Source organism: Theobroma umbraticum, unplaced genomic scaffold, assembly GCF_002168275.2.
Source record: "Theobroma umbraticum cultivar Fairchild unplaced genomic scaffold, ASM216827v3 scaffold_12.1, whole genome shotgun sequence".
Lineage (NCBI taxonomy): Eukaryota > Viridiplantae > Streptophyta > Magnoliopsida > Malvales > Malvaceae > Theobroma > Theobroma umbraticum.
In genome coordinates, this window is record NW_018397269.1 from 211,757 (window position 1) to 238,902 (window position 27,146).

The following is a 27,146-nucleotide window of genomic DNA, read 5'->3' on the forward strand; positions in this document are numbered from 1 at the left end:
GGAGGAATGTGAAAGTTTTTGAAGACAAATTGGTCCCTTTGACTGGTAAGTTATCAATGCTAAAAGGTCTTGCAGTTGCATCGCATAATGCTGTCACAATTCCTTGCACACGTAGTAGTCCAAATGGCTATAAAAGAGAAATGCTAGTAGAATGGCAAAACCCGCCGCAAGGTTGGGTGGTAATAAACTCAAATGGCGCATTACGTCACAGTACTAATTTGGCTGCTGCAGGTGGTGTTTTACATGATTATAACGGATATTGGTTAGGCGGCTTTGCTGCAAAGTTGGGGAGGTGTTCTTCCTATAGGGCCGAATTATGGGGAGTCTTACACAGTCTTCATATAGCAAGGGATAAAGGATTTCGTAGGATATGGCCACAGGTGGACAATAAAATCGTGGTTCAAGTAATTATTGCTGATGCATCACATCCATGTGCAAATTCTGACTTACTAAACACTATTCGCAGATTATTACAACTTGACTTCGAGGTGAAGATTTCTCATATTTATCGAGAACGGAATATGGTAGCAGATGGCATGGCCAACATTGGATTTAATTTAGATAATAGTTTTAATTCTTATGATGTACCTCCTCCAGAAGTCAGTTTTATGTTGTTCAATGACTTGTTAGGTGTGTGTTTTCCAAGAATGATTAGAAATTAATAAAAATTCCATTAAATAAAAAAATGACAGATTTTCATTAACTTTATTACTTTATGACAAACAATCAACCAATTTGAAAATGCAATGATAAAAAACAATAAAATTGAAGTAAAATAACAAGATTTAATATTATTCATAATACCAAGACAAATTTGACATTAATTTCTTAATTTTAAGCAAGAATATTTTCAAAACTATAATAAATTGAGAATATGCCTCGCAATGATGTGGTCGACCTTTTAATGTTCTTATATAAAGGCACTTTTCTATTTATTCTTAATAATTTTCAGTTTGTACTTGATTTACAATAAATTATTTTCAATTAATTTAATTTATTTTCATTGTTTAGGTTTATGTCTCTTCTATTATCTTTCTTAAACATACTAAATCAGTTGAGTTTTAGGCTAAATAATCAAAAATATTTCTCTCTCATCCATAATCTTACACTTCAAATCTTAAAATTTGAACTCAACAGCTCTGAGTTTATTTTTCTTTTTAAGTTTCTTTATGTTTTTTAAATCTTAAGATCCAAAACATTGGAGACATTTTATTTGAAAATAATGAGATAAGCAGAAATTTAAATTTTATTAAATTTTGTTATTATACTTTCAATTTTGTTGATTTTTGAAGAAAAAATGTAACCGAATTAAAATATTTCACAAAACATTTTTGTTAATATAAATGATAAATTGTATCTCTGTATTTTTAATTTCGTTATTTTTTAACAAACAATAATGAAATGAGATCTTAAATGAAATATTTTGTTTATATAAATTACAAATTTTCATCAACCTTGTTACTTTATATAAAAAAAATAAACAAAATTGACAAATACAGTCATAAAATTTAAAAACATTGAAGAAAATTAACTAAATTCAATATTAACTTATAGCATAATGACAAATTTGACTTTAATTTCTTAAATTTAAGCACGACTGTTTTCAAAAACATAATAAATTGGGAATATGCCTTGCGATGATGTGGTTGAACTTTTAATGTTCTTAAATAAAGATATTTTTCTATTTATTCTTAATATTTTTCACTTAGAACTTGATTCACAAAAAAAAATTCAATTAATTTAATATATTTTCATTATGGAAGTTTATGTCTTTTGTTGTTTTTTTCTTAAACATACGAGATCAATTGAGTTTTAGTCTAAATAATGAGAAATATTCCTCTCTCATCCATAATCTTACTCTTTGAGATCTAAAAAATTTGAATTCAAAACAGTGTTCCTTTCATAATTTCTAATAATTAGGATAAACATTAATTTCTAATAATTTCAAGAGTTAAAACTTAAGACTCAGGTTGAAATGAGTTACCTTTTTCGTGCAGTTCAATATGTGCCAAAAATAATTAATTTATCGTAAGGTCCAAATTAAATATAAAATTTGATTCTAATTAATAGTACATATTTCATTTTTGTAAATTTTAAATTAAAAGATAAAACCAAAGCTGTGTTAAAAGTATGGGTCTTTTAGAATTCTTTTTAAAGTTAAATACGAAATGTAATTTCATATTAACTAATTTCTAATATTTTTTAAATTCTTATTGTGGGATTTTGATCTATCTAATTGTATATAACAACAAGCACGTCTTGTTGTACAAAACCAAAAGCCATGGGATACACGCCATACCCCTCTCCCCATTTTATTTTATATTTAGACCTTTAGCAGGTCGGTTTTATACCTTACGGGGATCTCCAATCTTATTCCCTATTTCACATATTTATGCGGATCCATCCTTTTCAATTACTTTTTCAGTATTATAACACCTTAAGAAAAATTTTCAATTTTTTAAAAAATTTTAAATAAAATTTTATTTTTTTATTACATTGAATCAAGTTATTATATTTTTATTTTAAATTAAATAAGTTTTTATGATTAATAGTTGACTAATTATTATTAGTGAAAATATCAATTGTCATTTTTTATATCATGTTATACTAATGCGACATGTTAATATGTTATCGTACATGATAATATGACATGATGACATATAACTTAATAAGTGACGAATTCATTAATGATAATTAATTAACTATTAATCATAAGAATTTATTTAATTAAAAATAAAAATATAAAAATTTAATTAAAAGCAACAATATATATATATATATATATATGAATGTTCTTGTTTCATGATTTTCTCTTTATTTTTTTAGGATAAAATACACAAAATCCCTTCAACTTTTGATCATAATTCAATTTGAATCTATTAGTATTGAAAAAAACAGTTCGTCTCAAAGGTTTATATATTGTTAGATACATAAATCCGGCTGTTATCTCGCTGTTAGTGGTTTTGTTTATTTAATAATGTAGCAATAATTTCATACTTATTTTACGCTCTTATTTACTGTTCACCTTCTACAATAAACCATGAATGCTCTGCTCTTTCAAACCCCCAAACCCTCACTTCTCCAAATGCTAATCCCTCTCCTCAAGACACTACATTGAACAATTTTCTTGGCAGATCTCACTGCACCATTTATTCTATTTAAATAACCCAATATACTTTTACGATCTGTTGGGTGTTATGTTTGGTTGTTTGCTGCTTTTTCAGTGTTGATCTTGTGTATTACAGGGCGGAAGTCTATTTTTCTGGTGTGGATTAAATCTGTCTTTGTATTCCGTTTGTAAGTGTGAGTCAAAGTCTGGTTATGTTGCCGATAAGCAAGTTGGGGCGAGTGTTCTGGTCTGTTCATTTCGTTGGCTGGGTTGCTGTTTTGCCCAGCTGGCTGGCTTTGTTCCTTCTTGGTTTTATCCAAGAAGTTGTGTATCAATTTCTACTATTTAATAAAATGACCAAATTTGATTGAGAAAAAAGAAACATTTGCTTGCCACTTGGAAGCTATTAGAAAGGAAACATTTGTCTCGAATAAATTCATATTTTCTTGGTATTTTCAGTGTCCATAAATTATTAGCCAAGTTGGTTTATGTCATAACCATCCAATTCATGCAATATTTTTCTTTTTGACCCACACTTGCTTGCTTTCAACGGAGTTAGCTAATTTTTATTTAAAAGGTCAAAGATTAAGAAGAATAAAAGTTAGAAATTTTTAAAATTAATATATTGAATTTAATCATTAATAATTAAAAAATTTATAATAGATAATAATTTTATATAACATGTAAATAAAAAAAATAAAAATAAAAAACTTATAATAATATTCTAAGAAAGTTTTGTTTAATGATGATAATATCTTTTTTAATATAAACAATTAAATTATTTATAAGAAACTTATCATCTATTTTGTTTCGAAATCTTACCTTTTTCAATATAAACAACTAAAAAATTAATATAGACAACATTCAATATTTTATTTTATTATATTTAAATTTATAATATTAAATATTAAACTATAATGTATAAAATATAAATAGTTGAATACGATATATAAAATTAATAATTTCTTCTTATACTCAAGATAATTTCTTTTCAACTAAATATAAAACGTAAAGCACATTAAAAAATATACTCAAGATAATATTTTCCTATATAATTAGGATTAATAAAAAAATATATTAGTTAAATTTTAAACAATAACCAATAATGTAACATTGAAACTTATATTTGAGAATTACATATACAAAATTTCATTAGTTCAAATAAATATTTTAAAATGTACTAAAAATAAAAGAGATATTCAATTGAATCAGAATACTAAGTATATTACCACAAAATTTGGAGTTAAAAAAAATTACATTCATAAATACATTCATTTAGCATCATCCATGATTCTTGGCATTGCATGCGACTTGATTATCTTGCCAATGGGTACTAAAATTCTGATGATGGGGTTTTCTCGAAGAAATAGTAAAGATGAGGTCTTTTGGGAGTCTCTTTAGGTGAGAAAAAATTTCTAGACTTTACCAAAACGTTGGAATGGTGTATGAATGATTTTTGTAATGGAAGGTTTTTGTGTCTTATTACTTGAAATTGGAAAATCATATCATCATTTCATAATTGCCTCATGTATATTAATAAGAAATTTGGTTCATAAGTGACAATCTCTGATGATGGAATCTCCTTGGGGAGCTTGTAGAGATGAGCTTTCTCGAGAAATTTCCTAAGTAAAAAGAAATTTTTAGACTTCATCAAAAAGTTGGGATAGTCTTATAAAATTTCTTCGAGATGAAGATTTCATTCATGCATTGATAAAAAACTATAACAATAAATAATAATTAATTAATAAATAAATAATAAAAATAAATTAGAGCAAAAAGAATCATAAAGAACATAGAAAATGAAAAATAAAATAATGAATAATGATTAAAGAAAGATGAGAACAAAAATCTATAATTAAGGCTAAAAAGGATAATGTATAATTAAATAGTACCATTTGTAGAATAGGCGTCACGGATGTTAATTCTTCTCTATGCGTAAGTGCACTCCTGAGCTTAACTCTTAAATTCATAAACTAGGTTTTTTTGTTATTTAGACTAACATAAAGTTAATTTAGAACTTTATTGAATAGTTTGCATCCAATAGGTGGCTTATCATACCTTATAAAAAAGATTGGTGACGACTTTCAAAATTTTCATATCGAGGCGAACGGGTTCCCAAACCTATACATTATGACACTAGGTGATTAAGGGTACTATATTTTCTCTTTATTCTTTGTTTATTTAGAGTGTAAGAGACACTCTTAAGAGGTAGATTAAGCTTGGGAAAGCTTAAGCAATCTTGTAAGGGTTTTGAGTTTAAGTTAGAAGTTCACATTGTAAAAACTTAGTGAAAGTTATCAATTTCACTGGTTTAGTGAAGTTGGGTTAAAAATCTTTAATTAAGAGATCAAGATAGTAACTATAAGTTAAGAAGACCAAACTACTATAATTATTTGTGTTTTATCTATTTCTCTTTACCATTTATTTACTTAGTGCTTTTTAGTCTTAATAAATTTTAAACTCTCTATTTCAAAATCATTTAATAGCTTTTCAAATTTAACAATTTCTTTCAGAATTTTATTAGCGCTATTTACCCTCCTCTCGCATTCCATTGAAACCAATAGACCTATCATCAAAGTGGGTCTTAACATACTATTGCCACCAATACCAACAAACTGATTTGAAAAAATTTCTCTTCCAAGTTAATATCATTACACAAAAATGGAGACATTAGAACACATCACTTCCAAAAACAATTAGAAAATCAGCTCCCAAAAAACCACAAAATCTATCATGACATAGCTCGATAAATTTCGACTTGCTAATGAATTTCAACCGTTCTTCACTTGCTCAAATTAGGAATGAGTAGGTTGCCCACTAGGCATCTTTTTATGGTTAGGGCAGAGTTTCTTCATCAATGATTAGCAAAGTTTGTGTGATGACATTAGTTGACAATGTGATCTGTTTTTTTCAAGATTCTTTAAAAGCTACCTTACATACCTCATTAGTTTAGCACCCTCATTATCTAGGGAAAATTTGGGAGGAAAATATGAGAGCCAAGGGAATGGTTTAAAGCTTTTGCCAATTAGTGTATGTTGTCTTAATATCACTTTCAACATCGATGGCTAGAGAGTGAAATGTGGGAAGATAGATGTTAATTTGTCAAGCTGTTACAGATTTCAATAACTACATGGGGGTAAAAGTGAGCATTTTTTGCAAAGTGAAGATGAATAGTAAGAAATTTCTAGATGGATATTCCAAGACCAATTTTATCAGAGTGTTTTAGATTTCTAGTGGTTATAATTTTTTAATTTAATTTTTTGAGAAAAAGAAGAAAAAATGGCTAAGGAGAAGCCAACTAAAGTTGTCAAGATTTCAACAAGGAGAAGAGAAAAGAAGGCAAAGCAAAAGAAAGGTAATGTCATGAGAAGATAGGAAAAAGACGAGACTTTCAAAGAGAAAGAAAGGCTTTAGGGTGTATTTATCAGTCTATTCTTAAAAGTATAAGATGAAATTAGACATTGAATTTATTATCCAGAGGTGGAGGTAAGGAGGGCTAGTAAGGGTCCTTGCCCTCCTCTAAACTTTTAAAATTTAAAATTTTTTTATTGTTTTTAAATTTTATAATTTTGTTTTTTATTTTTTTAAAAAAAATTATAATTTCACCCTTACAAACATTGAATTTTTTGTTTTCACCTCCCTAAACATAAAATTCTCACTCTATCACTGATTGTATCCTTAAGCCTATTCATATATTCTCTTTCCGAGTATCAAGTGGTGAATAAGTTTTAAATATAATGTCTACAAAGACAAACCTTGAAGTCTATTTTGTTGATTCTCTTTGAATTCCAAATAGCCATGTATGCTCCAACATTTTGTTTTATGAAGAACCTACCTTTTCCTCCAAGAATTAAATACTTCCTAAACTTCTTCTTAGAAAAACAATTCTAAACTCATAATTACATTTATTCCTACATAAAATTCCAATAAAAAACTGGTTACACAAATACATTGTAAGTTTTGTTTGGTTGAAACTTTTGTTATTTGTGTTTTATTTTATAAGTAACAAACAAAAAACAAGTTTAGACACAAAAATAAATAACATTTTTAAAAGATCATACATAATATATATTAAGGTAATAAAGTACATGATTATTCTTCTATATAGACTAATTATGTTATACAATTAATTTTTACATTTTAATTTTTTTGTATATTTTGAGTCAATTAATATGATATAACTTTTTATCTTTTACGTACTTTCACTTTATAACAATTTTTCAAATAATATAAGGAAAATAGTATAAGCCACAACCGAACCAAGTGGATTGTAATAATCTTTTTTTCAAAATCCATAATTATCTTATTCATTGTCTATAAATTAACAACGGTCTGTAATTGAAATTTAAAAGGGTAATGAAAACAAATAAGTGATTGTTTATTTAAATAACTTATTGTAAGGTGATTGTAATGGTCATAAAATCAAAGTTAAAAAAATTCCTCTCAAAATATTTTAAATGACATTTTGACTTTTTTTATTTTAAAATGATATTTTTAATTTTTTACTGTTCATAATTTTAATTAATAGTTAACAAATTGAGATCCAATAGCGCATAAAGATTTTAGGACACAACTAGCTTCTTCGAAAAAAATATGCTCATCTTTCCTCTCAAAAATCTTTGATTTGAGATTGGCCAACAGTTTGTAAATATATGTATATCTAAAAAACTTGTTATTGATGTATATATGTTATATTTTTAAGATAATTAGAGTGAGGATTTACATTATTTAATTTATTTGTATCTTTTATCAAAATCAAAATAAATTAATTTAATCTTGATAAGAGATAATATTATAATCCATAATATAATCTTGAAAACAAAAATTAAAACAGGGCACCGGAAAAAACAAAGATAGCTAGAGAAGAAATCAGACAGAACAAAAGGGTCATCAAAAAGGATAAAAGCCATTCCATCCATCAGCATTCGGTGAGAGTGAGGAACAAAAGAGCCATCGACCAAAAAGAAAAGCCATCAAACCAGCAGGAAGGACAGAGCAGGACTTTGCAGAATCCGCATAAAGAAAAAGCAGCAGAGAACAAGTCGGGGGTCCAGCTGCAAAGATCAAGACAAAAACCAGAGTGAGCAATCAGCAACAAAGGAACCAACGACCCAATCCCACAGGAGAGATGACAGCAAAGCATCAACATGGGAAAACCACAACAGAAAAAGGGTAAAAAGCCCCCAAACAGACGAACAAGAAATCAAGGGAGGACTAGAAGGAAATCAGTATCCCTACCAACACCTTTATTGGCGACACTATTGCCAGATCCAGGGGAGTGAATAAAATGCCAACGAACAACCTTGGATTTGAATTTTTCAATCTGCAGGATGATATATCTGAATCTCCAAGGAACTTCAGCGGGATATCTAGTCCATTTCACAGCATTAGTAGAATCACTCTCAATAATGCGTTCATGAGTATCAGTCCAGGAGGAAGCAGCAAAAAGAAGAAAAGCCTCATTGACCGCGAGAAGCTCTGCGACATAAGCATCGCCCCATCCGGTGGATTTGGAAAACTGAATTTTAATATTACCTTCATCAGAACTGCACCAATTCTTAGTTTAGCTAATTTTGTTTCCACCACCAAATTATGAATCAAGAATAAGTATCTTTTTGTATTCTAAATTCATACTGTAACGAATCTTGGGTTAAGTACAAATTAATTGTACATAAAATTTATTAATTGGTATCGGAGTTTGCATAGTTTGGTTCAATTAAATATTATTTTTTGTAATTTTTTTTTATTTTGTCATGTTTAAGTCGAAATCTTTGGATAGTTAGGAAATTATTTTTGGACCACCAGTGTAGTCAATAAACATAGGGCTCTTTTGATCCTATTAAAACATTGATTGGAATAAAGTATATAACTTGACTTGTCTTGTAGAAAGAGAAATCAAAGGTTAAGTTTTGAATCCAATTCATGAATTGATCAAAATATTGATATTTTATGTTTTTTTTTAATTCAAATTGAACTCTTATTAATAAGTAACAATAGTTATTGAAAATGATAGTTTTATTATAACAATTAAAAACTTATTATATTTTTTTAAAGAATAAAAATTTATTTAAATAGAATGCAAATTAATATATTTTTTAATAATTTTAAAAAAAATTAAAATTGTAAATTTCCCCCTTAATCTTGCTAAATGTGGTAGAGTGAGTAAAAATGATAAGTAGGTAAAGAATTAATGTATGCTGCGACAACATTTAATTATAATTGACATGGTAATAAGAGCTTATCTAATAATATTGAGATGAGCAAAAATATTTTTGTATGCTCTTATAATTTTTATTTTGAAAGTGATTTAAAATTCATCTTAAACTAAGATACAATTATAATTTAATGAATCTCATTTTAATGAGCAAAAATGATTTAATTATAATTTTGTAAAAATTAAGGCACACAAAATTCAATAACAACAACTATATTTCTCATGTTAATGAACCTCTTTTTTTAAATATAATACATAAATACGTACCATAAAAGCATGCATAAAATAAAAAAAAGATAATTTAGATAATTTTTAATAGCAGCCAAAATATTATAGAGAATTTGCTTTACCATTAAAACAATACGCTAACAACACCAAAATTAAAAAAAAATGCTAATTCATTAATTTGATGTACATAATATTTAATAATAATTTAACCTCTTTAACATATATTTCATCAATAAAAAATTACTAATGCATACATAAGAAAAAGAAAAGAAAAGAAAAGAAACGAAAAGAAAAGAAAAGAAAAAGAAAACCCACGACGGTTTGGAAAGAGCGGGACCTCCATTTTAAACTTCCTTTTCTCACGTCCGAAAAATAAAATTTCAATAAACGTCCCCGAAATTACAATACTGCCATTCTACCAGCTTCCTCACTCTTCCCACCACCCTTTTGCCGGCCATTTGCCTTTCTCATTCTCAGATCTATCCAAATCCCTTCCTTTTTAGCTTAATTAGGGTTTAATTGAGATCGCCAGTTGTCAATTTAGTCCAAAAATTTCATTTTTTTCCCAAATTTTCGTTTTTTTCTGGGAGGATTTTTGAAATTGAATTCAAAATGTTGAGCTCAAATGTACAACCAGAGGCCATATTGGAATGGCTGCAAAAGGAAATGGGTTACCGCCCTTTAGGACCGTATAATTCTTCTTCCAACAAGTCCAATTTACCCTCAATCGATTCGCTTCGAAAGATTTGTAGAGGAAACATGTTACCCATTTGGCATTTCTTGTTAACCCGTGTTAAATCCGAGAAAACAGTCCAAAATATCCGGAAAAACATCACCGTCCACGGCGGCGGAGCAGGAGCAGGAGGAGGGGGCAGTACAGAGAGTGGTGGGAATTTGGGAAAAGAGGAGGGGAGGAGTAAAGGAGGGGGGAGGAGGAAAGAGAAGGTGGTTGGTGGTGGTGGAGGGGAGGGTTCCGGTGCGGCGGAGATTAGGGAAGCGGCGATAAGGGAACGGGAAGCGGCCGCAAAGGAAGTGGAGAGGCTTAGGAATATTGTGAGGAGACAGAGGAAAGATTTGAAGGCGAGGATGTTGGAGGTTTCCAGAGAGGAAGCTGAAAGGAAGAGAATGCTTGATGAAAGGGCCCATTACAGGTTTTTTTTCCCCTCTTAATTCTTTAGGACTTTTTTCCCCTTGAACAAAAGACATGCAATTTCAATATATTTTAGGATAGAAAATAGCCAACTTTAACATTCTCGTTATTAGTTTGAAGGTTCAACCTTTGAATTGGTAGATTTATCATTGGAATTTTTCCATAACTATATAACTTTCATTATATTTTGGGATTTGTGTTATAATTTGTGGCATTTTAATAATATCATTATGAGAAGATCAAACTATGCCTTTTTCCCCTTACACGAGGTTGGTTATATGCATCACTTTGTGTGATTGTGCCATATTTAAGAGCATATCTTCAGTAAGCTCAGTAAAATTGATGTTCTTTACTTAGTTTCCTAACATTATAATGTTATCTGACTTTTGTTTTGTGCGTAGAGTGGTTATTCACTATGTTATTGGTTGATCTGGTTTTGCTGACTTGGATTAGTTTTGATTGACTGTGTATTGACTATGGAGATGCCTTATACAGTTATTAATTCTAACTAGAGTCACTGTGTTTCCGAAATTATGGACCATCTTATTTACTGTAGTGTATTATTTGATTTGGGGCTTTTGGAAACCAAAAGTATCACTATGGTTTCCTTTATTCACGTTCTTTCAAGGTACTTTGCTCAATGGATTCGACATTTAGCTCTCCTATTGAGATGATAAAATTGTTTCTTATTTTGATTTTACGGATTCACAGTTAATAGTAGAATAGAGTTCATGTGCTCCTATCCTTTGTCAAGCTGCATAAGAGGACTTATTTTGTAAGTTATGAATGGTTGGTGATGGGTGTTTCTTATGGCACAATATTAACAAATAAATGAGGAATAATGTGCTTCTTGTTAATCCAAGCATGACCTTTAGCATGCTTTAAACTAAAACTACTCTGTGTATTTCGTTTCTAGTAAAATATTTTTAGCAGCTCTTGTATTTTTACATGCCTTATGTTACTGCAGGCACAAACAAGTGATGTTGGAAGCTTATGATCAACAATGTGATGAAGCAGCGAAAATATTTGCTGAGTATCATAAACGTCTTCATCAATATGTAAATCTTGCAAGGGATGCTCAAAGGTCAAGTGTTGACTCTTCTGTTGAAATGGTTAACAACTTCAGTGCCAATAGTGAGAAGGAAGCTGTGTATTCAACTGTTAAGGGAACTAAAGCCGCAGATGATGTCATTCTTATTGAAACAACACGTGAAAGAAATATTCGCAAGGCATGTGAGTCTCTTGCAGAATGCATGATTGAAAAAGTGCGCACTTCTTTTCCTGCTTATGAAGGAACTGGGATCCATTTGAGTCCTCAATTAGAAGCTACCAAATTAGGCTTTGATTTTGATGGGGAGATGCCTGATGAAGTTAGAACTGTTATTGTAAATTGCCTCAAAAGTCCTCCTCAATTGCTTCAGGCAATTACCACATACACTTCAAGGCTTAAAACTATGGTTTCTAGAGAAATAGAGAAAGTTGATGTAAGAGCTGATGCTGAAACCTTAAGGTAGGCTTGTACTTTCTTGTTTTTCTTATTGGTGGTTATAGGATTTCAGATCACCTTCCCTTCCTTCTTCTTCTACTTATCAAGCTTTGTCTATGGCTGTATGGTCACAAATAGTTAAGTACTTTTGTCTGCTTAGTACTGTTTTTGAGAGTTTTAAAGCTGCAATTTATTTTCCTAGTGATTATTTGCTCTAGTGTTGATTTGGCTAGTTATTCCTTTGATTTGATCCTGCTGTTACCTAAAAAGAAGAAAATGGCACGGTAAATAAAATGGTGAATTTTATCATTAACGCTGCAACTAGGATGACTTTTATAAGTACTTTGTTGTAGCTCTCTCATATTATGTGAGTGACATACTTGGGTTTTTGTTTTGGTGACCAATTATATCTACATATAAATCCTCCAATTGTTTGAATTACTTTTAGCTTCTAAGTTCCTTTATGAGTGGGCCTTGAGAGGAAAGACACATTCTGTGTGGAATGTGTTGTTGGAAGGTAGTACCATTAAGACTCCTGATAAGGTTTTTATTCTTAGGAGAGGCTGATTTTATTCTTTTCAGGTTATGTTCATATTTACTTTTGCCCCTTTTCTTTTTCTTGAATATTTTGATTTCATCTGTCTTCACTTGGCCAAAATAGAGTATACCTCCTAGCATTGTTTTATTCATGCAAATATCTTTGGGTAGGTTTCTTGGTTGCTTGTTTTGTTTGAATGCATCTTAGATAAGAGTTATTTAATATCTTTATCAGGTACAAGTATGAGAACGACAGAGTTATGGATGTTTCCTCTCCAGATGTGAGCTCACCATTAAACTATCAACTCTATGGTAATGGGAAGATGGGAAAGGATGTACCTTCTAGAGGAACACAAAACCAACTTCTTGAAAGACAGGTCTTCTTTCTTTTTGAGATAATTACTTGAATGGATTTTGCTATTACATTTATTTTCCACTCCTTTGTGTAGGCCTTTCATCTGTTAATCTTGTGGTTGAGGGGCTTATGGAACTAGATTCAATCTGTATAAGATGAATGAAGCTGGTTGGGCCAGTTGTTTTGGTTGTTACACTGCGCGCCCCCTCACCGTACCCCCCCCCCCACCTCCCCCAGCCTCCCCAAAACTATAAAATCATGTTTGTTCTGCCAGTTACTTTTTTGTGGCTTGATTTAAAGATATGTTTTTGTTTGCAGAAAGCACATGTTCAACAATTTTTAGCTACCGAAGATGCCCTCAACAAGGCTGCAGAAGCTAGGGACTTGTGCCAAAAGCTTATAAAACGTCTACAAGGAGGTAGTGATGTAGTTCCTTCACACTCACTTGTTGGAACCGCAGCGCAGAATGTTGGCAGTCTTAGACAGTTTGAGGTAATTCTTGAAAAATTTTATGGCAAACATTACTAGTTCTTTTGGTAAGCATCTGTGATTAGATGTTTACATGTCCCTTTTTTTCTCTTAAAATTTATTTTATCAGATAGCATGAACTGCATGGTTAATTTTCTCAGTTGGAGGTCTGGGCCAAGGACAGAGAAGCTGCTGGAATAAAGGCAAGCTTAAATACATTAATGTCTGAAATACAGCGGTTGAATAAATTGTGTGCAGAGAGGAAAGAGGCCGAAGATTCACTAAGAAAGAAGTGGAAGAAGATTGAAGAGTTTGATTCTCGTAGATCTGAACTTGAAACCATATATACTGCTCTACTGAAGGCTAATATGGTAAGGGATTCCATCCTTGAAATTTATTGTAAAACTCAGCAATAGGAATATGTCGGTGCATCTGTGATGCTACTTGGAACCAATTACTAATTTATAGCTGCTATTGGAGCTACTTAATGTGGTTAAGTTCTTGGAATAATAAGTTATTAGCCTTCCTTCCTTGATCCATGTTATCTTGGATTACTTTGTCTGTTCTTTGTCCCATTGATAAGTATTTGTTTCAAACCAATTTGGGACCTTGTATGATGGTTTAATCTTTAAGATATTATTGGTTTGGCTTTTTAGTCAACTTTTTCAGAGAGGATTCATAGTATTATCTGGTCAACTTGAGCTTTTTTCTCTGGTTTGTAGTGCTCTATTAAAGTATCTTACTAGTCCAAAAGAATAAAATCATTTTCTCAGATCTAATGATCTATAACTTAATTTTCTGTATATGTATATTGTTTCATTGTTTCTCTGACCAAAATAGTGGAGAATGTACCTTGGGGTTGCTTATCTGTATCGAGCTCTTCAAGGAGAAACAGAGCGGGAAAAAGAGCAGGACTTTGATGTTGTACTGGGTACTTTGGAGATATATGTGTTGTAGTACTGATTTATAGCACCAGTTAAATGATACAGTTACTATCAACAGTGTAGACAATCTCACTTATGTTTAATAAACGTGGATCTAAGTGTTGAAAGTATTGTGTTTTGTTTTCTTGATTTGGATATTTTGTCATTTTATTAGTTTGGTTTTGGTTTTAAGTGTATACTACATTCAACTAAAAATGTAGTTACTTATTCTGAATTATCTTGTTTCAAAGGATGCAGCTGCATTCTGGAATCAACAGCCATTAGCTGCGAGGGAGTATGCTTCCAGCACCATTATTCCAGCATGCAATGTTGTTGCAGACATTTCAAACAGTGCAAAAGATTTTATTGATAAAGAAATTTCTGCATTTTATAGAAGTCCTGATAATAGTCTCTATATGCTTCCATCAAGCCCGCAGGTTTGTAAGACTCTAACCATACAATTATTTTTCAATCGTAAATATAATAGATAATAAACTGGTGAGTGCTATAGTAAATAGCCAAAATTTTCATTTTTTGTTCTGAATAAGGCGTTTGGTTGTTGTCTCGGATGCAATGTGGCATGATGAACTGGGCTGTGACATAACCCGTTCTTATTGAGACCATAGTGCGGATGCGTGGTTTTGGTGTGCAGAAAATAACGTATGAGTTGTCATCTATCATTATATTTTGGACCAAGTTTTATTCTTCTTGATCAATTACATGTCACTTGACATTAAACGAGCTGCAGTTGTTTCAGGGGATTTTAATCATGTACATACTCTCTTATCTCTCATCAGATGGATCTAGGAACTGTAGATCCTGTTTCATGTTAAGGGATCTATCATGGTTTTATTAACCGTAGCCATTTCTGCGGTTAGATATATTTAGATGTGATTTTTTCATATGTAATTCTTGAAGCCCCTAGAAAACTCTTCTTTGTTTATATAATGTAATTATTAGATATTTAGATTTGTTCACTCCTTCATCCATCGAAGCTTTTGCTTGGTTTATGAATTAAGTCAAAGGACTTTATATTCCTTTTCCATTCGTTCTTTGTGAGCTATGGCTGGCTCTCATAAAAATTGTGGAGATAGTGTGAAAAATCTTGTTTACCTGAACTTGAATCCTGTATATTAGATAATATATTGCAAATTCCAACTTCATGTCTCAGTTGTTTTGTTTCATTACTTCCCTATCAGGCACTTCTGGAGTCCATGGGTGCTAATGGATCTACAGGACCTGAAGCTGTGGCTGCAGCAGAGAAGAATGCGGCCTTGTTGACTGCAAGGGCTGGTGCCAGGGATCCATCTGCAATTCCATCCATATGCCGTGTTTCTGCTGCCCTTCAATACCCTGCTGGTGAGTTTTTTCTCTTATGATGCAGGGTAGATTCATATTAGGCATGGTTGTGGTTTTGAATAGACTTGGTTACTGTGCTGAGGGGTGTTTGATTGACAGATGAGGTTGAAAAGGTTAAATGACATTCATTTTTGGTTTGCACCCAAAAAAGATTTATTTTTGGTTTATTACCCAGCTCTCATTTTCAAAACACCTTCTAACATTTAGAAGGGTGATATATTTGCCTGCTTGAGGATGATTTGAATGATCTTGAAGCCCATTTAAAGGTGTGTTTCTTTCTTTCTTTTAATTCGAACTGTTGTCAACCTAATGACTTTTACTTATGGTTAGGTTTGGAGGGTTCTGATGCTGGTTTGGCATCAGTGTTAGAGTCTCTGGAGTTCTGTTTGAAGCTTCGTGGTTCTGAGGCTAGTGTGTTGGAGGAATTGGCAAAGGCAATAAATTTGGTCCATATTCGGCAGGATCTTGTGGAAAGTGGTCATGCACTATTGAACCATGCTTACCGTGCTCAACAAGAATATGCAAGGTAATGCCTTACTGTTTTGACTTCTTCAAAGTTTTGTTCCATCTCTTTGTTTCTTTTTACCCCCTTTTTATCTCTTCTTGATGTGTATAAACAGATAGTGCTCCATTTGATAAAGCTTATGATCCACTTGGCTGTCACTTTTGTTACTTGTTTTATGCTATTTTCTTTCTTAGGTATCTTTTGGTTGTTGCTTTTGTTCTTGCCTTTCACTTTTCAAAGAAAAAAAGGGGAATTTCATTTGGATACAAAAGCGGACAATATTTTGAAAGAAATAAAAATGAATAATTTTTTTAAATAACAAAATATATGATTTTACTTTCACATTACATTATAATTCACATTGCATTATAGTATTTTTTTTTCATTTTTAATCAATTATGATTTTTCCTTTTATTGTTTGCATTTACTTTATAGCACTTTTTTAAGAAGCAGAAAGTTTAGGAATAGTGACTAGTAAGGCAGAATCAGTTTGGTTAAAATGAAGAAATAGCTGAGAACTAACACCGATTTTTGTGTTATGTCTTTACATAGGAAAAAGGATCATGATTGTTTATCCATGTAATACAAATTGTTATTTTCAATATTTTAGAAAATATTATGCTTTTGTATCCTAATGAACTTTTAACTCTTTGGTTTTAGAAGCAAAATCAGAAGTAGTAATGCAGAGCCTTAACTTTTAAGAAGCAATTAGTATGGTAACACATCTTACATCTCATGTGTGGTCTGTCAAAGTTCCTGGTTACAGAGTGGGAATAAGTAGTACCTTGACTTTTTGATGATCAACATACATTTTTCAGACAGAATATGTATAAAAAGATACATATATTTGTATTAGATGGACTGGACTTATAGAGTTTGCTTAGATTATGATTTGCTGTGTGCTTACTTGCCACATGATGCAGGACAACAAACTATTGTTTGAATTTGGCTGCTGAGCAAGAGAAAATTGTCACAGAGAAATGGCTTCCTGAACTTAAATCTGCAGTCTTGAATGCTCAGAAGTGCTTGGAGGACTGCAAATATGTGCGGGGTTTGGTGAGTAACTGCCTTATGTTTCCCTGGCTGTATCTATATGTCTCTCACTTTGCATATGACTTTTTTCTTCAGTTTTATATGCAATCTATCTGAATTTTGTTCATGAAATAAAAGGGGAATGATTGTATTTGTCTGTATTCAAGAGTGTGAGTTGGAGTTGTGGGGTGGGTAGTTGAGGTAGGGAGCTGTGATAGTTTGATTGGAGATGCCTTGGACTGAGAGGGTATTTGCTTTGAACATGGAACGGTTTTGAAATGGGTATCACACTTAAATGTTTTATGCAAAACTTCAAACTACTTTGCTTTATAGTCTCTAGCTTTATGTTGTTTTCAAAAGAATTACAACAGTTCAATGGAAATTGTTTTTAAAGTATTTCACTCAATAATTGAGCTTCCTTCTTTGTTAGGCACCTATATGCCATGTTTCACACTGTTTGTTTGTGTCAACCATTATGGCCTTTTTGTTCATTTCTGTTTACTAACTTTTTATATGGAAACATCAACTTTTATTGCCAAGAATTCTATCTTGATTTATAGGTTCTTGGTTTTTCCCCTTCAATTGTCTTTTAATATAACCTTGGGATTGAACATTGTGCTACAGCTTGACGAGTGGTGGGAGCAACCTGCATCAACCGTTGTAGATTGGGTTACAGTTGATGGACAAAATGTTGGTGCTTGGCATACTCATCTGAAGCAACTTCTTGCATTTTATGATAAGGAGGTTTTGTGAACAAAGTCTTTGAACTGGTGCTGCTATTTTCATCTCTAGAATTCTCCTTTGTTTGGAAACACTTATTTTCCACTGAGGCCTGTATGTAGTATAGTTTGAAATCAATGCATTTCCCAGAAGAAAAACTCTGTAAATAAAATTCAGCTAACCTTGTCTGTGTTGTAGAGAGATATTTACCAAATTTGTGAAATCATCATCGACTTAAAACAGAATATAGCCTACCCTTTACTAAGGATCCAGATAATTTTGGTTTGGGTTCCCTATCATTATCCTCAGTTCCTTAAATGAGGGCTTGTATTATCATATAAAGGAGTGCAGGAAGGATAGCATGCTTGTTTTGCTACTTGGTATTATTCTTCGTTATGAAGCCGTCTAATAACTTTCCTAATCTTTTTTAAGATACTTTGCTCGATGAAGTACCTAAAGGTAAATGGTGGTAGAGGTGAGCATTCGGTTAATTCAATTAGAAAATTTCATTAACTGACTTAACCGGTTTTATGTAGAAATTTAACCCAACTGGTTGAATTTTACACCTAACCTAGTTTTACTGTTTTTGGTTGGTTCATTTGATTTTCATTGATTTAGATACATTTAAAATTTATTTATTAGATTATTTGAAAAAAATTATTGGTATTATATTTTTCATATGGTTAATTTAACCTTATTTTGGAAAAAATATTAAACATTGGCTTTGACATTAAAATAAAAAAGAATACAACACAATTTAATACTAAAATAAAATGAATTACTGCCTAAGTGACATAAGTTTTTGCATAGTAAAATAGTCATGACAAATGACCAAATTGAAGGTGGGGAGAGGGTTATATATTTATATTTATATTACCAAATTTAAGTTTTAAAGGACTTATTTTAATTTTTTTTAGGACGGAAATTGGATAACTAGGTAATTAGATAAGACTTATAGTCTTATTGGACATTATACTTATTTTGATTTTTAAGCTTTAAAAAGGGGAGGGGTTATTTTATAATTATATTTATGTTACAAATTTTAAACTTTAAGGGATTTATTTTAACTTTTAACTTTATTTTTAATTTTTTGATGATGGAAAGTAGATAATTAAATTATTTGATATATATATATATATATATTAAAAGTAAGTATTTATTGATGCTCATAGCTATAAGCTAAGACAAAGCTCAGTGAGCTGTTAGTCACATAAGGAACATGAAAAAATAATAACCCCATAACATCTAAAGAATCTAGACTTGGGATGTCTATATACATCAACTAGTAGACACTAATTTCTAGCATGTTTACACAATTTGTCCGAATTTACACAACTAATTATCTTAGTCTCGTCTTGCTAGAATCACAAATTCTCAAGACTCGCAAAATTCAAAGTCCAGAACAGTGGTACAAATTTTAAGCTTATAGCCTTATAGGATATTAGGACTTATTTTAATTTTTAAGCTTTAAAGGGAGAGGGGTTATTATATATCTATATTTATATTACAAATTTTTTAAATTTTAAGGGACTTATTTTTATTTTTTGGTGATGAAAATTGCATTAATTAATCAAATTATTAGGATAATTAGAATAAGTTACTAAATAGTTTAAATAGATTAATTTTTATCACTAGAATGTAAGGAGTTAGTATTTAAGCCACTTAGATTAATAAATTAGATTAGGAGAGGTAGGATCTAGAAAAACTTAAGGTTCTTGTGTTATAGTATCTAATTGATTAATTAATCAATTAGATTAATTGATCCTTTAGATGTTAACACTTAAGACTTAAGCCGCTTGGATTAATTAATTAATCAATTAAGTGCTTTGTAATTTTTTTAAGTGATTTGTACAAATAAAACAAATTGAGTAGTAAAAACTCTTTTTCATTTTTGAACATTTTTGAGTAAATAATGAGATGATGGCTACATATCTTGTAAACAAAGAAATTTTGATAGAGTTGTGCATTATGTTTAATTTTCTATAGGTCTTTTATCTAATTATATCAATGATGTTAATGTTTAAATAAAGATTTATTATACAAATTTATTTTTTTGTTGCGTTAGGAAGTTGAATATGGACATGAATTATATACTTATATACATAAAAATAAATAAAATTTAAAATAAATTAAAAAATAAAATACTAATGAGATTATGTGCTATTTTTATTTAAATTTTAAGTAAAATACCCCCACCTCTCTAAGTTTTAATTGAAATTTTAAATAGGTCTATTAATTTTTGAAATGGACATTTCACTTTAAAAATGCAAACACTGTTAACAGATATTAAAAAAAATTAAAATGCCCTTTTTTTCTTTATTAATATTAAAAATTATTATTATATTTTAAAAAAATAAAAAAAAGAGAGTCCCAATCGGGCTCCCTAGGGAAGCATCGATGCTTCCTTTGGGAGCTCGATCGAGGCTCCCTGGGGAGGTTTTTTTTTTAATTAAGAAAAAAATTAATAAAATTATATAATAGTAATTTTAAAAATTAATCAATATTAAAATTGTATTTTTATTCTTACCGCATCATCAAATTGATGAAAACACTAATAGTTACTAACGGCTAAATTTAAGTGTCCAGCGAAAAATATTTTTTTGAAACGGAGTATTTATTTTTAAAAATTAATAAACTTTCTTGTAATTTCGTTTAAAATTTAAAAAGTAAAAGTATTTTTCCGTTAATTTTTTATTGGTTGATACAATTTGAATTCTTAATTTATATGTTAGTATAGAGACATTGTGTGAGTAACATACATGCAAGAATAATCTTTAAAAAATATTAAATACGAAGTCGGTTAATTCGATTAACCGATTTCAAATTATTTTAATCAAATTGACTTAACCAGCCTCCTTAACCTAATTAATTGATCCAAATAAATTAAATTTTGTCAACTAATTCGATTAAAAATGCCTTAGGGAATTAAGAATATGTCAACTCTATCTGGCTATTTCACCAAATAATCCTCAATTTAGTCAATTCATTTTTTTTATTCGATTAAAAAATTTGTCTACTAGCTTTCTGTGCAATTACAAGGTCATTGTGGCTATTTCATAATGAGATAGTGTTCAATGACAACTCTGGGATGTGTCTCCAGTGTGTGATCTTATTAAATTGCGTATTGCTAGCTGTATGGATGAAAGCTAAGTGGCCTGATATGACGTAAGAAATATTTACACGTCCGACCAATGTGCATCATATACAACGAGATAAGTTGTAAATTTGAAAGCTATGTGGATGGCTCCACAAAAAGGTTGGATGAAATTTAATGTGGATAGAGCTTCGTTACATGCCCTGAAGGAACGAACAAGTAGGGAACAGTTTTGGCTAAGGTTTTCGCCTTTGTTCGCCTAGTTAACCGCTGAACTTGTCCCGGTAGCTATGGCAAATCGGATAAGCATGTTCCATGGAACAACAGCCAGAGGGTGGAAAAGGATGGACGCTTTTACTTCATGAAGAACCCTAACCCTGCTTATGAAGTAACATTCTTAAACAAGTTGCCATATGAGTTAACTTGTAGTGCTGGGAAATCAAGCCATGAGGTTGCAAGCTGCATTCAAAGAATAATTGAGCAAGCTTGTCTTATAAATGCACAAGTTTCACTAGGAAAGATAAGTATAGAGCCTTGACAGGAAAAGATGGTACTGTGGTGGAAAGCCAAAGCTTTCATGGGGTGCTGGAAAATATTTTGCCCCATTAACAAAATTTTTTTTGCTCAAAGCCTCAGTAAAAATTGTTAGATACTTAAAACATCACCTAGAAATATATATGGAATAATGCAGCAACTTGCTTACCCTATGTTGCCACAGTCTGTGAAGAACTCTGCTCGTATTACTAACGGATATCTATCAATCAAAGAGCAGAATATGTCCATTATCCTCAAATCAAGGAACATAATATTTTCATTAGTCAATATTCTCCATGTTTTAAGTAATAATATTTGACAAATTTTTTAATTCTTTTCATATTTATTTTCAGCATTTTTTTAGGGATTTTAGCAGATATTTAAGAGTGATAGAATCTGTACAAATTATATATATATATATATATATATATTAATTCTTGATCTTGTTAATGAAAACAAGGTTTCTCTGATTCTAAAACTAATCTATTGGTATTTTGTGTATATCACTGGTTGCCCTAAGGATACATTAGTATTATTGTGGCACTTCATGAATTCAATGCCTGCCTTTGAAGAAACGCCATGGCCTATCAACGAAGGTTTTGAGAGCTTTTGCAGAGGGGTTCATGCCTTTGGGCCATTCCATGATCATGTTTTGAAATATGGGATGGAGAGTTTGTAGAATCCTGTGAAGATATTTTTGGTGAGAAATAAAGATATGAAGAGAGATCCGAAAGAGCAAGTGAAGAAGTTGGCTTCTTTTCTTGGAAAGCCATATTTGGAGGTATACAATGTTGTCTGGAGGTGCAGCCTGGAAAGGCTTAAAAACATGGAGGTGAACCAAAATAGAATGGACCGTTGGGTGGATGTTGACTGCAAGTTTCATTTCAGGCGTGGTTTGGTTGGCGATAAGAAGAACTACATAGCTGAAGAAACGAAAGAAAGGATAGACAAAGTTACATATGAAATATGAGGGATCTGGTATGGAATTTCAGATTTGATGATGAACCCATGTAGCCTGTTTGATGTCTTCCTTATTATCTTTGCTAGCTGCTCTAAGCCTCTCTCAAATGTCTAGTTTTCTCAAAGTTAAAGACTTCTTATTATAGAGGTATATCCATGGTTGTAGCTTTATGTTAATGTATTCCAATTAAATATTGAATAAGGAGACCATGCCTCCAATGAAAACCGTTCAATTGCAATAAGATGGAATTGTCCTGAAATAATTTAGTACTTTACTTTTTGGGATAAAGAAGATAAATACAGGAAAAATAAAGAAACTGTAAGTATGATTGCGGTTTGTTTTGCCCTCCCTCCCCTTACTAATATTTAATTCTTATGAACATTAAAGGCAACAATCTAAACAAGAATAGCCAAATCAGTTCACACAGTGTTCAATTGTTAAATAGCAAGTTTGTTAATTTTAAACTGTCAATGTACTTGTTGATAGTGTCTCTTTTCGGTTTTAAGTGTGCCAATGATAGGAAGGGGCCAGGAAGCCACAGGGCCAACCCCATTTCAATCTCTTGGACTCAAACCAAGAAATTAGCAGAGTTTTTTTTTTTTTTTTGAAATTCGAATTTGATTCTTTTCATACACACACTTGAAGGGAAGAGAGGGGGGTAGTTTTCTGTCTCATTTGGAATAATGATTGGAAAACCTGCTAAAATGGCTTAACCTAGTATTCCTAACCAATGATTATGTGTTGATTGCATTTCGTGGGAATTGGGTAAACTAAACATGTAGGGTGCTTGGCTTGCAAAGCAGGTGGAAATGTGAAGAACATAAATGCAGCAAAAATAAAAATGCATTCCCATTGTTCAAGTTTCCTGGTATTTTTCATGGCCTTGGCACATGATATCTGTGGCCACTCTAAGTGTCCCGTGAACCAACAGGCATCCAACTGTCCCACATTGTTGAATTTACACTATCAAAGGGACGAATTCAATAAATGGAACATAATTGCAACCATCAAAGCTTACTGGCTTGAAACCTTCATTTTCAAATTGTGCATTCCTTTTGAGCTGTTTGGAGGTGGAGAAATTAAAACTGAGATCACTGCTACCAGTTTGCAGTTGACCGGTTTTTGCATGAATTACATAAAGAAGATTGATGGGTGAGGCTATAAAAGCTGATGAGCTAATTGTTTATGCCTTGTACAAACTTTTCAATATAAGATTAAAGTTCAAGGCGTCTGCTATATAGTTTCTCATTAAAATCAGAATAAACAAAAGAGCTTCTTGAAGAAATGGGAGGGCTGAAAATGTCTTGGTTTCCCTCAATATTGTTGCTTAGTTTAACAATCAATAATCTCTCAGAGGCTGGCCGTAAGCTTCATTCTACCGTTGTTGTTGGAACCGTGTACTGTGATACTTGTTTCCAGGAGGATTTCTCTAAGGTCGCACATTTTATTTCAGGTCAGTTCTTTCAGTTTCAAATTCCTAGCCTTCTATTTTGATCTGTTTAGGCTCAAAATTAACATGTTCTCTAGGATTTTGTTTGTGCAGGTGCATCTGTTGCGGTGGAATGTAAAGATGGGACTTCGAGGCCTAGTTTTCGACAAGAAGTGAGAACCAATGAGCATGGAGACTTCAAAGTTCATTTACCTTTCTCCGTTGGCAAACATGTCAAAAAAATCAAGAGATGTTCAGTGAAACTTATCCGTAGCAGTGAGCCATATTGTGCGGTGGCCTCAACAGCAACTTCATCGTCACTCCATCTCAAGTCAAGAGAGCAAGGCACTCACATTTTCTCAGCTGGGTTTTTCACCTTCAAGCCGTTAAAACAACCAAATATATGCAACCAAAAACCAAGTGTTGAAGATTCTAAGCAAGTCAACACCCAAAACACCTTGGGGTTTGGCCAACCAAATTTTCCCATATTCCCACCTCCACTTGCAGACCCAGCATCCCCACAAGCAAGTCCCCTGCTTCCCAACCTCCCACCATTACCTCAACTCCCTCCCCTGCCTCCCCTGCCATTCCTTCCAGGGCTCCCTATTCCACCAATTCCTGGAAGGAATTAAAAAAAAAATTAATTAATATGACATGCACTCAGAAAACCCGACCAATATGATCATTACTTTCTCTCCAATCTAAGATTTCTTCAGTTGGCCAGTTAATTATATATTGGTAAAGTTCACTTTTCATGTAGAGCAGCTGCTCAATTCCCTATTCCCGCCCCTTTATCCTCCTGCTGAAAATTGATGTGGTTTAACCTTCAATGGAGAATCTTGTTTTGCATAATATAATGGGAGTTTTATATATCAGAATTGCGTTTAATAAGAGGAAAAATGCTTGGCTGAGACTAGGAAACACCGTATGCATATGACCAACACCAACGACTACAACTAATGAAACGAAATCCCCACTTATTATAAACACATGAAAAAAGAAAAAGAAAATGAAAAAGAAATTTTCTGCAACAGAAATTGACAATTATTAGTTAATGATTTTAACGGATGACGGTTATAATACAAATAAGAGATTGGAAAATGCTAAGGCGCGGGCAGTATTTATTATCCGAGTAGATATAAAAATAATTGTTATTAACATTTCATATTTTGTGTTTATTCTAACATAGTGTTAGAGGATGAATATAAAAAAGACAGAATACTTCAAAACGCCTTTTAATTATTTAAGAAAATAAAAATAAAATTTTATTTTTTATTATATTCAATCAAGTTATATTATTTTATTTTGAGATAAATAAGTTTTTATAATTTACGATTAACTAGCTATCACTAGTCAAAAATTATCTTTATCGTTTTTATACTAAGTGACACTAATGTGTCATTGACATAGAGGGTAAAACTACCACATGATCATACTATCATGCTATATCAGTATATTACGTCATCATCTATTATTATATGTTAACATATCACTCTAACAATATATGAGATAAAAATGATAAATATTATTTTAATTAATGATAGTTAGTTAATTATTAGTTATAAGAGTTTATTTGATCTAAACAAAAAATATAAAAATTTGATTGAATAAAACAAAAAAAATAACTTATTTGAATTTTGTAAAATAATTTAGAGGTTTTTTTAGATGTTATACCAATAATAAAATTAGTAATAAAGTCATAATCCATATAAGAATAAAAGTAGATATTTGTGCTTTGCAATATATCCATTTTAATCAATTTTTATTTTATCTTTTTTAGTTAAGTACTCTTGATATTAATTTTTTATTTCCATCTCAATCCTAATAATAAAATTGAATTTGTAGCCTATTTCTTAATTTTTTCAATATAATTCCTATTTTATTTCTTTGGGTATATATTGATGCATTGACGGTATGTAAAATTAAAAATTTTTAAGACTTAAATTTAAATATTAAAAAATTTTAATAATTAATTCAAGAAAATGAAAAAATATATTTTCTCTCCATCGCCCCCACAATTCTTTTATTATGTTCTTTTTTTCTCTCTCTAACTTTATCATCTTCTTCTCCCTTTTTCCTCCATTGAAATTAGAAATTAAAATATTTTCATTGTTCCCCAAAATTTCTTTCACCTTCTATTCTTGTTTTTCAGCAAGCATTCATATAAAAATCCTGTCGAATCCCTAAGACAGAGTGTTATTGAAACCTTAAGAGAGAGAAAGAAGGAAAAATTTACTATGGAGATTTTTTTTTGTTAAGAGAAGGAGAGAGAAAGAGTGTTGTTGAAACAAAAGGCCTTGTAGCTCAATAAGGAAGTAATTTTATAGTTTGTAAGCATTGGTAGTACATGGGTAGGCAATTGGCCAATTTGATCACCAATTGTGGTAGAAGAATATTTCATTAAGTTGTGACAATATTGTGGGACAGTATCAGTGTTAGAAAAATTTTAGTCACAACTTCTGTTAGTATTTTAATTTGATATTAAGTTAAGGTTAGTTAATTATTTTTTACCATTTTTATCATTTATGTGGTTATCCTATTATAACCCTAAACCAAACTAAAAGTAAAATTCTAATTTATTTATTTGCAAAAAGAATAATTGGTTATCACATTATAACCCTAAATCAAATGTTAAAGTCACTTATAAAATATATTACTAAAGTCAACAAGTAAAATCTCTTGAACAATTTTGCGAAACCTATTTTTAATGGAAGAAAAAGTAGAGAAGTAGATGATGGAGTTAGAGATGGATAAAAAAATAGAGAACAATAAAATAATGTTGTAAGGGAGCTGGGAAGAGAAAAAAAAGAATTTTTTTATTTTTATTTAATTAATTATTTAAATTTTTTAATATTTAAGTTTATATCCTTAAAGATTTTTAGTTTTACATGGTGGCAGCATTTGGAAAATTAGTGATTATCCAAAAATTTCTTCTTCTAAGTTGTGAGTTGGAGAAGACTTGATAGTTTGCTGCTTGTTAGCATAATTCTTTTGAGGGAATATTGAAATTTGAAATTTGAATACTTGAACTTTGAAGAAAAA

General features: G+C 31.0%; 2 protein-coding genes and 1 pseudogene across 2 annotated transcripts; all 3 read left to right on the top strand.

The window, feature by feature from the left end:
* The first annotated feature begins 9,916 nt into the window (after positions 1-9,916).
* On the top strand, positions 9,917-18,457 carry AUG5 (HAUS augmin-like complex subunit). Its single transcript, XM_021441113.2, has 10 exons — positions 9,917-10,702; positions 11,669-12,211; positions 12,960-13,101; positions 13,398-13,571; positions 13,709-13,918; positions 14,722-14,907; positions 15,670-15,829; positions 16,160-16,355; positions 17,258-17,390; positions 17,991-18,457. The coding sequence occupies exons 1-10, from the start codon at positions 10,164-10,166 to the stop codon at positions 18,117-18,119; spliced, it is 2,412 nt and encodes an 803-aa protein (XP_021296788.1). The 5' UTR covers positions 9,917-10,163; the 3' UTR covers positions 18,120-18,457.
* Positions 18,458-21,865: 3,408 nt separating this feature from the next.
* LOC110426004 (cytosolic sulfotransferase 5-like) lies at positions 21,866-22,712 on the top strand (annotated as a pseudogene).
* Positions 22,713-23,887: 1,175 nt separating this feature from the next.
* LOC110425954 (Pollen Ole e 1 allergen and extensin family protein) lies at positions 23,888-24,898 on the top strand. Its single transcript, XM_021441037.2, has 2 exons — positions 23,888-24,128; positions 24,219-24,898. The coding sequence occupies exons 1-2, from the start codon at positions 23,960-23,962 to the stop codon at positions 24,734-24,736; spliced, it is 687 nt and encodes a 228-aa protein (XP_021296712.1). The 5' UTR covers positions 23,888-23,959; the 3' UTR covers positions 24,737-24,898.
* The last annotated feature ends 2,248 nt before the right edge of the window (positions 24,899-27,146 follow it).